Source organism: Cryptomeria japonica, chromosome 4 (assembly GCF_030272615.1).
Source record: "Cryptomeria japonica chromosome 4, Sugi_1.0, whole genome shotgun sequence".
Lineage (NCBI taxonomy): Eukaryota > Viridiplantae > Streptophyta > Pinopsida > Cupressales > Cupressaceae > Cryptomeria > Cryptomeria japonica.
The window spans coordinates 148603958-148614666 of NC_081408.1; the positions used below are offsets into that span (position 1 = coordinate 148603958).

Consider the following 10709-nt stretch of genomic DNA (forward strand, 5'->3'; position numbering starts at 1 on the left):
AATTCTATTTTCATGTTACTATTATATTAATTACATAATTAATATTTAGAACAAATGTTATGTTTCAATTCAAATCAAACATATTCTCTTCTTTGATGCATGATGGGTAACACCTTTTTTATTCTTTAATGATGTTCCATTTAAAAAAAATTCATTATAATTACTTTAGTTATGAGATCTTTGTAACCAATACTAATTTCAAATGTGATGGCATGGAGAATATTAAAACGTAAAATAAGCATTACCAGTAAATGAAAGAAACAAATGAATAAAAATAAAGAATATGAAAGGTTTAAAATGGTTTGATAGGGTCCTTAAAGCTATCTCACCCCATAGAACTTGTTTGATTTTGGAGGGACCTTGCAATTTTAATATTGGATCATAATTGATATGAATGAGATCAAAATATACTCTTATACATCTTGTAGTATTTGTAATCTTACGGTTTTAGATTCTTGCTACTAGACCTACTCTATAATTAAATTGTCTATAATTCTTGATAAATATGTCTATGTATACATACATACATACATACATATGCATGCATGTAAAATATGTTAAGATCTATATCCTTCTCAAAGAATCTATCTTTTACATTCATATATTCATTGTTAAAAATATTTTCAAACATTTCAAATAAATGTATTAGATATGTCTAAGTTAGCTAGTCCAATTTCATATCAACTAATCAATGCTAAAGCCCTTGCATTGCTAATAGCTATTTGATTATAATGATTGCATGCATATTGTAGAAACATGGATAAACTTTTGAAGTTTTATATTTTACTAATCTTATTTTAAATACTCTTTTTAGTTATTTTTAATAGCAAATATGGCGATTTATTAATATTTATGAATGTTAAATATATTGATTTTTCTATATCTCAATGTCTTTAATTGCATATTTTTTAGAAAATATAGGTGATTTGCAACTAGAGTTTTATACTATTAACTCAAGTCAACATCTAGTAGTGAGATAGTTGAATGATGTATGACTCAAGTTAGGAAATGGCAAGGCGATGGGAAACTACAAACAAGGGGTTACAATTACATGTGTCCTTATATGATGTCCATAACCTCATGGTGGACAATGGTTTCACCAAGAGTTTGGGTCTTAAATCTAAAACAATTATCAACAATAAAAAAATTAATCATAACCTAATATAGTAATTTATGTATATGTATATATTTTGAGCCCCATCAACTTATATCAATCAATGTAGTCAATATGAAACATTACAAAATATCATACTATGCAAGTCATAGTATTAACATTCTATGTACATATAATTTATGTAATCAACATAATAATATGTATACCACTCATTTATAATATCATAAAAGAAATATGTGCTTTAAAATAAATATCAAGCCTTGTATGAATGGCAGTAGGATAGTTTTTATTATATATGATAACAGTTGTGTAATAATAGTATGCATAATATCTAACATTACACAATATGTTAAATAACTATAATTGAACACATATTAATTAAATATATATTTATATCTAGTTATAGATAAATAAAATTATTAATGTAGTATATTCTGTCATATTAATTAATAATATAAATGTAGAAGTAAAACTATATATTAATTATCTATTTGTACATGACATATATGCTTACATATATAATTTACATTTGACTAAACTCTAACCTTAATTTATTACACTTTTATGTGAGAAGTTGATTAAAAAAATTGGCAAATCCAAAAAGTTATTTTTCACACATGTTACCATAATAATATTAGTATCTAAAATGTATGTATAAATATAATCATGTTGTAAACTAAAATGTATCCATTTTGTTCATAGCCTTTTAATTACTTAACAATTGTAACATTTAATGACTAAAATATCAAACCTATAACATTAATTATTTAACCTATATATTACAAACATAACCCCCAATTACAATTAAAAAAAAAAGAAAAGATTTGCTTCCTTAATCCAATTTACTACATAAAAACATCACACATTTAACACAAAAAGACACAATTAGAAAAGAGTGACACGTAATACATCGGTATTTTAGAGTCTATGCGACAAAGCCAGACATGATCGCACTGAAGACACCTCCCACGCACTTTCAAATACGCACTTCCTAACTTTTTAGGAAAGAAAGAAATTCCTTCCGATGGAGAATATAAAAGCTGTAATTAAACAAATATTGATCATAATATAGGCTGAACATATATCTAATAGCCTATATAGAACTGTGCTTTTCCACTTGACCAGAGCTCCGAGTTTCAAGATGAGAAGTAAGGAAAGAAGTCAATCATCAAGCCAATCCAAACCGAAATACGCTTCCACAATTTCAACTCTGAGCTGTGCAATAGAGATGTTCTTGGCCTGCAACCATTGCTTCGAAACCTTTTCATCACATATAACGAGCTTCAGTGAATTCAGTTGGCAAACAGTTCTTGGTAATCTTGTCAAACAAGAACATTCTCTCATATCTAACTCATTCAATTTCCTCAGTTGCCCAAATTCCTCCGGTAGTTTTGTAAGCCCCTCACAGAATGAAATGTCTAGACATTCCAACTGCCCAAGTTTTCCTATTGACGATGGAAGCTCTTTTAGGCCTGGCAGTGCCGACAACTTTAACATTTTCAGAGAGCTCAGATTCCCAAGGTCATAAGGTAACTTTTGAATCAGGTGGCAGTTGGTAATAGACAACATCTGAGTAAATGGCATATTACAGAAACTTAGGGGCACCTCCTCCAAATTGCTGGAGCAGTCCAGTTCAAAATCTCTTAAGTTTACATTATTGAATGTGGATATATATTCACACCCTTCGCATAAGCTTAAAGACAGTTTCTCTAAGTTTGGTAGTCCTTTGCTTTCTTTCAAAGTAGAGAGTGCAATCAACCTCTCCAAGCGGACACTTTTTAGTTGAGGGAGTGTAGATAAAACATCTAGATCTTTTATTGTTCCCCTCTTTGTACAATAATTGAATATCATGAGACATTTTAGATTCTTCATCGATTTCAAAAATGGGAGAAGAAAGCATTCACTTGAAGTAAAGAGTAACAAGAGAGCCTCTGCCTCAGGGAAATTCATCTCTTTCAAGTAGTTCTCCTCTGTAGGCCCTGCTTAAATAAATAAAAAAGGAAGTCTACTTAGATCATTGTACATGTTGATTATGGTTGCTATTCATTTGCTTAAGGTTACAATACGAGAAAGAAAAGTTGAGAATTGAAACTGATAAAGTAGGACAAGAACACCGTTTTTTTATTTTTGAACTTTTTTCGTCTACCTATTAAAAAAAAATTAGAATATCATATTCACACAATTGATTTTTCACGTGAACTAGAAATATTTTAACAAACATTGCAACAGTTTGCTCAAAGAAATGACCCGTGGTGTTTTTCAAGCTTCTTTGTATGGGTTTGGCCCTCCCGATTCAGAACTTAGATAAAACACGCTTACCATCAAAATATTATAAAAAAAATTGCTGGAAGAAATGATGTTAGAAATTAAGACTAATATTTCAAACAACTTCTGACCTATTTGATGAAAATGAATATATAAGACTTTAGAGATAACCCACCTGTGTGAATAGAGAGAAGTTGAGCATCACATGTTGTGCCATTAAGCAACTCCCTTTTCTGTGACAAACTCTGATCCTTCCAAGGTATCACCAACCTCTTCATGTGGACTACTCCCTCTTCGCACCCCAAATGCAAGGCCAATTCTCGCATTAAATTATTCTGAGAAAAATATAGCTCCGAGGTATTTCTGTTTGAGATTGTTGCTCTGCCCCTGATAAGTGCGATTTTGTCAACTTAATAATTAAAAATGATAATAACAAATCGAGTATACGAAAAAGAAAGGCAATTACCCTGAAGTGCTAGTTAAATTCAGAAGATTTTTGCTTGCAAGTTCTGACAAAATGGCAAATGCATTATGGCACTGGAGATTCCGAACATAAACCCAAATACCCAACAGTGTATCCACACAGATTTTCCTGTCCTCTGGAAATAAACCTAAGTCTTGGAAGCATTCTTTGGCAACATCATCTAAGGAATCAATATTAATCTGCAGTAATCTAATTAGTCCCTTTTTGTGATAATCTGATATGCTTTCTCCTTTAGAAATCTTTTTCATTACCCTTTCCCAAGCCTCATGAGATTTCCCATGCAAAGAGCTTCCGATCGCCTTAAGAGCATGTGGCAGGCCATCACATTCTGCTAGCAGCTGTAATTTCATCACCGCACTATACCTATTTTACTTTGTACATGAAGATATTGACGACATATGGGTTACTTACAAACAGTAAACTATTTTTTGCAAAAGTAAATTCCTCATGAAATTAGACACAAGAAAGTTTCCTATAATTCTAGGAGCTTTTGAATCATACACAACAGTTTTTTTCACGCGCTTCTCCCATTTCATAAAAAATAAATCTCCACTGTAAATTGAAAATTATTTTTCATCTACAATATGTTTTTTTACAATCAAAAGCAAAATATGAAGTATTATATTATAAAAATATTAAAACAAAATTGATTAGCTGAAAAGAAAAAATGTACCTCCTTCACCAGAATTGCATTTGCAGTGCTTGGAATTGGTGTCTGTCCAAAACTCCAGAAGCAATCTCCAGGAACAACACAGGTGGAATCCTCCTCCATTTCAATACTGTCGATAAATTGAACAGAATCCATCCGTTGAGATTTCTGCAAACGGTTAAGTTCTGCAATTTCAAAGTTAATTCTGTCTATTCTTCTACAATGTTTTCTCTTATATTAAGTGATACACGGGAAAGAAATTTCGCCTGGATTTCCAAGGAGGTGTGATGCAAGTACCTCGAAATAAGCGTGTGCTGGTGGCATCCATGAAATTCAGAGATGCTTACAGCGCAAAAGATATTCATAGATGTTGTCTTGGTTACATCGCACTGGGTCCATTTTCTTTCTGTCAGAGATAATAATAGTATATGTCCTTGCTTGGAAGAGTCTAGCCGTCCTTGCTTATCTAGAACAAATATTAAAGGCATGCATTCTGTATGATGGATATATTTAAACGAATGCATTCGGTATGCAGTATAAACAAAAACTTCTTTTCGTCGACCATACTTTCATGGGTTTTCTTAATTCTAGGATGGTTATTTACTAAGTAAAAGCAGTTATTTAATTAATATAAAATAACTCATATAAATTATATAATCTCCTATATTTCGATAGTAATTATATTTTCTTTAGATTATTTAACAATTCCATTAAAAAATTAACTTTAAGAAGTTTTTAATTACATACAAATATATCAAAAACAATTTTGTATGCTTAGAACCTTTAATTTGTTTTAATTAAAAATTTGTAAATTAACGTTTTCTTAACTAAGTTATTGAATAATATAATGAAATACTCTGCGTAAGTTATGTTATGTTAGATTAAATAAATGTCATTTGCTAGGAAAATATTAGAAAGATAATAACTTTAGACTAATATCAAAAACAACTTTCCACTTACATAATTTTAAAAGTTTGTTCTATACATTTAGAGATGACATTTTAACTTTCTTTTTATTGGAAATTTGGAGAAGTCTTTTTCTTCTTCATTAAGTTATTGAGTAGTATAAGGAAAGAGTAATGGTAGTTGAAAAGTGGTAAAACTGTTGTCTTTTTAATTAAATTATTTTAATGGTATAGTGAGAAATTTCACATCAAATTTTATCATTTTAATATTCGTAAGGACATTATATTGTTGTACTTGATAAAGCAAGACAAATATAGGATATTTAGTCTATCTACAAAACAAGTTTTTTATAATAACAAATTAATACTATGAGTTTTTCATGTGAATTAGAAATATTTTGATACACATGAAAACAAAGTTGTTGAGAGAAATGATCAATAAAAATTATGAGTAATATTTTGAAAAACTTTTGATCAAAATCATGAAAATGAATATGTAAGAAACTTTTGCTATAAATCACTTGTGTGAATAGAAAAGTTGTACAACATATACTTTGTCATTAAGCAATTCTCATTTATATGACACTTTTTACATTTTAAACTGATCTACAATTAATGCACTTATAAGTTACATTTGAATGACAACATTATTTTTATTACACAAAACTCCAAAATCATGAAATGATGCTATTATTCATACATAATTCAATATTGTACCACTATAACAAAAATTTTAATTTAAAAAGGATGGACATGAAGAACATAAGGAGATGGAGATCGATATGGCGATGGGGGTGATGATTGGCGACGACAATGGTGCAATCCGAATGACCCATACCTATCACTGGCTCAACCAAACCTTTAGGTAACTTACGTCGTTTTCCAACTACAACGAAACCAGAGTGCGATTATTTTTGCATATCGGAAGGTTCGATGCTTGTGCATGGTAAGTGTCAATCGTTCTCTTGGGCATCACTCTCCAATGATTGAGTGCACACGAATGGTATTAGCTGGATTGGACTCTGTTGCAAGGTAGAAGCTCATTTCCTTATTTCCCCATCAACTCTATTGAATTCGGAGGAAATTTCCCTATTGCGTTCTTAATGCTGGCAGCTACATTGGTGGACCTACTATATTGCTCATTTTTATCACCTTTCTCGGGGCCAATGTTTCCAACATCGAGTACATTAAGTGGCCAGTTCTTCCCAAATTTTACTCGGATAATCTCCACCCGGATTCGTTGTGGATCTTTTTTTGTGTAAACGAACAACTCGCGCATCATGGTGGAGACGTTTCTCAAAGGCTATCTAGGCGTGGTCATTGAGACTGAGATTTCTTCTATTGGACGACGAGCACCAAGAAAGCCGACACTCTGGAGAAGGCGCTTCGTGATTGAGGTCCAGAGGTTGGCCGCGAGATCGTGAGATACATTGCAAGGGAACAATATTCACCTTAGAGGAAAGAGTCGTCAGAAGACGAAATATGTCTTACACTAGTTAAAGCCAACTACAATAGTCACGTGCTAGCTTCCGATCGCCCTTCCTTATCAAACTCTGGTTGTCTCTTTTCGCACGTCTCTCTAACATTTCTCCACCAAATATGTGTCTAGGCATGACTAATGAGGTCATAACTGTTTGATTTTCCTTGCACACTAGATATGCTGTCCTCCACCATGATATTCCTTCCAAAATGTCTTGGACACCATGACCAACTAATTGATTGTTGTACAATTTGTCCATTTAATGATTGCCTCTTTTTTTAACGAAGAAGAATATATTAATTAGCAGTCACATTTTGGTGTGCAATGGATACATTGAAGTAGTATAGAATGTTAATTGGTGAAAAAATTGGCCTATGCTTGCATACATATATGCAAAACATAAGGTCAATAAATATGTTGTTTAGGAAATGTTTCTATTTTTTCAGCAAAACAAAACCTCAAAATTATGAAGATAATCAAGCTCCACTACTAGCAAGATCTTGATATATTTGCAATAAGGAGACAAGGAGAGAGGGAAAGAGAGGAAGAGATGGAGAAATAAATAGACAGATCGAATGAAGTAGAGGGAGAGACAAAGATAGAGAGATAGAGAGATAGAAAGGGAGAGATAGAGAGACTAGAGGAAGAAGGGGAGGTAGAGATACAAAGATATATATGGTGAGATAGAGTGATAGAGAGACAAGGAGATATATAGAGAGAGGGGAAGAGGGAGATAGAGAGAGAAAAAAAATTGAGGAAGAGAGAGACATATGGGAAGAGAAAAGGAGATAGAGGTAGAGATAGAGATATAGATAGGTGTATAGCAAGGGAGTGAGGGAGGGATATATGGCAAGACATAGAGAGAGGAGAAAAAAAAAGGGATGGAGAAAAGGGAGAGAGTGATAGATATAGGTAGAGGATGGGAAAAGAGAGGGGGGATGAAGTGAAGGAGAGAGGGAGAGAGAGATCAATATATAAAATGGGAGAGAGAGATGGAGAGATATAGACTAAGGATGATATAGAGAAATAAAGAAGTATAGGGAAGAGATAAGGAGAGAAATAAAGAGATGGGGAGATAGAGGTAGAGAAAGATATCAATAGAAAGGGATAGAGAGAGGGGGAGATAGATAGTTCAATAGATACAAAGGGAGAGAGGGAGTGATGATATCTAGATAAAGAGAGGGATAAGGAGAGATAGAGATTTAGGGAGGTAGAAGTGAGAGGGAGACATAGACAGTAATAGATGAGTAGAGATATAAAGCATGAGAGGAGTGAGAAAGAGACAGGCAAAGTTTATGAGATATACATATAGAGGGAGAGGGGGAGGTAGGGAGATAAAGATAGAGAAGGCAAGAGTTAGATCAAGATAGAGAGATAGATATAGGGATACAAAGAGAGTGAGGGAGAGAGACATGAGCAGAGATATCGAGGGAGAGAGAAAAAGAGACATAAGTAGAGAAGGGAGAGATAAAAGAGGGAGGAGAATGGGAGAAAGTGGGAAAGAGATAGGTAGAGAGAGGGGGGAGATGAAGAGATATAGTTAGAGTGGGAGAAAGAAGAGAGGAGGATATCAAGTGATGGCTCAATATATTAAGAGGGAGAGGGATAGGGAGATAGGGAAGATATAGATAGAGGGTGTGATATATAGAGAAATAGGGAAAGAGATAGAGGTAGAGAAATATATGGATAGAATGAGATAGAGACAATTAAGAGAGAGAGAGAGAGAGAGAGAGAGAGAGAGAGAGAGAGAGAGAGAGAGAGAGAGAGAGAGAGAGAGAGAGAGAGAGAGAGAGAGAGAGAGAGAGAGAGAGAGAGAGAGAGAGAGTAGTGAGAGGGGGATATAGAGACATAAAGAGATAAAGATATAGAGAAAGAGAGATTGAGTTAGTAAGAGAGAGAGGTAGAGCTAATGAGATATTCATAGAGGTGGGGAGAGATAAGGAGATAAAGATAGAGAGGGCAAGATTGAGAGATAAAGAAGGTGACATAGTCAAGTAATAGAGAGGTATAGATAGGGAGATAAAGATAACAAGGAGGAAGATTAAGAGATAGAGATACACATAGAAATATATATTTTAATATAATATATAATAATAACTACAATTATATTACATATAATTTGCTATATTTTATATAAAATATATATTATACATTAATTATGTATTATATTACATTTATGTCAGTCTTATTCATTCTACAGAAAGAAATATAGAAGCTAGAGAAAGAAATACAAAAGCTAAAAAGTAAAATTAAGGGTTTGGTGGAGGTTAGCAAGGACGCCATGAATAACAGTGTCAAGGGCCTCAAAAGAGTCAATGAGGAAATTGCCATGCAGAAGGAGCAAATGATCAGAGCTGGAGAGATCCCCAGATATATCAACTTGGCTAAGATGAACCAGGAGACCTATAGGCGTCCACAAGACCTTTTACCAGGACCATGAGAAAACATTAGGAAAAAGGTACTTCGAGGTTTATTATGGAGGAACTCCAAGAGATTAATAATAAAGCAATCCAAAACAATGCTGAGCTTATGAAAGCTCTTTCTTAGTTTGTTTTGCTAGTGTGTCTTCTTTAAGTCTGTTTTTTGTGGTTTTCTGTTTTGGGGCAAATCCCCTGTTTCTGTTGTTGTTTAGTGGCTGGTTAGGCTCTAGTTACCGTGGTTAATTTTTGGATGGATTTGGATTTTGGATCTTTGTAAAACCTGTTTATTTTAATCAAAAACTATAGACATGTATAAATACCACCATGTGATTTTTACTAGGCCAATGTTTCCAACATCGAGTCCATCATGCGAGACTAGGATGATCTCCACCTGTATTCGTGGTTGATCTATGACCTACCAACACATCATGGTGGAAACATTTCTCAAAGACTATCTAGGCATCAGCATGGTCTTCTCTTGGAGGACAAGCAACCAATTTCATGAGGAAACCTGGAGTGCTGGTAGGTACCAAGAAAGTTGATGCCCTAGTAAAGGTGCTCGGTGATTATAGTCTTGACATATTCCTGGGAGATCACAATATAGACTATCCTTATAAAAAAATTTCAACGGAAGAGTTGTGACAAAGTTAATTATATGTCTTAACTATTTAAAACCAACTAAAATAGTCATGTGCTAGCTTCTTCCAATATTCCCTTCCTTACTGATCAATCTTTTATTGTCTCATTTCCCACATCTCTCTACCTTCTCTCACCCAAATACGTGTCTAGGCAAGGCTTTAATGAGGTCAAAGGTGTTTGATTTTTCTTGCACACTAGATTTGTTCTCCTTTACCTTCAGATTTCTTCCACATGATTGGGACACCATGACCTATTATTAAACATCCCCTCTTCTTTTACACCATTCCTCTATTTAATGGTTGTTTCCATCTTATATGAGTGAAAAATCTATTAATTCATGCCTTTTCTTTCATTGGTTTTGGGTGAAGAGATTAAAATGTCTTTTAACATTTATTTATTTATTTTATTTTTATTTTTTAATAATGATTTTATGTTTTCTTTTTAAGCTCATTATTAATTATCAGTATGTATGTATATTTTTTTCATTTACAATTGTTAGCATTATTTTATGTTAATATGTTTGATTATGATTTATATTTTTCTACATCATAATGACTAGTTAAAATAAGTTTCAATCTTTGTAGTAGGGTTGTTGACACTAAATCAATAGAATTGGAGAAAACCACCACTCCCTATTTATTAATCACTCTTATAAATTGTCTAAGATGAGGTAAGAGATTTACCTGACTATCATTCCAAAGTGTGGAGATCAAGTATGGGTTAGGGTGACAATTTGCATCTACCAACAAATTC

General features: G+C 33.0%; 2 protein-coding genes across 2 annotated transcripts; both read right to left on the minus strand.

The window, feature by feature from the left end:
- Positions 1 to 1999: 1999 nt before the first annotated feature.
- LOC131037793 (probable disease resistance protein At4g33300) lies at positions 2000 to 3760 on the minus strand. The gene is made up of 2 exons (XM_057969983.1): positions 3555 to 3760; positions 2000 to 3093 (listed from the first exon to the last, which is right to left on the minus strand). The coding sequence occupies exons 1-2, from the start codon at positions 3703 to 3705 to the stop codon at positions 2276 to 2278; spliced, it is 969 nt and encodes a 322-aa protein (XP_057825966.1). The 5' UTR covers positions 3706 to 3760; the 3' UTR covers positions 2000 to 2275.
- Positions 3761 to 3841: 81 nt separating this feature from the next.
- Positions 3842 to 6699, minus strand: LOC131037785 (probable disease resistance protein At4g33300). Its single transcript, XM_059218947.1, has 3 exons — positions 6570 to 6699; positions 4537 to 4697; positions 3842 to 4201 (listed from the first exon to the last, which is right to left on the minus strand). The coding sequence occupies exons 1-3, from the start codon at positions 6697 to 6699 to the stop codon at positions 3842 to 3844; spliced, it is 651 nt and encodes a 216-aa protein (XP_059074930.1).
- Between the last annotated feature and the right edge of the window lie 4010 nt (positions 6700 to 10709).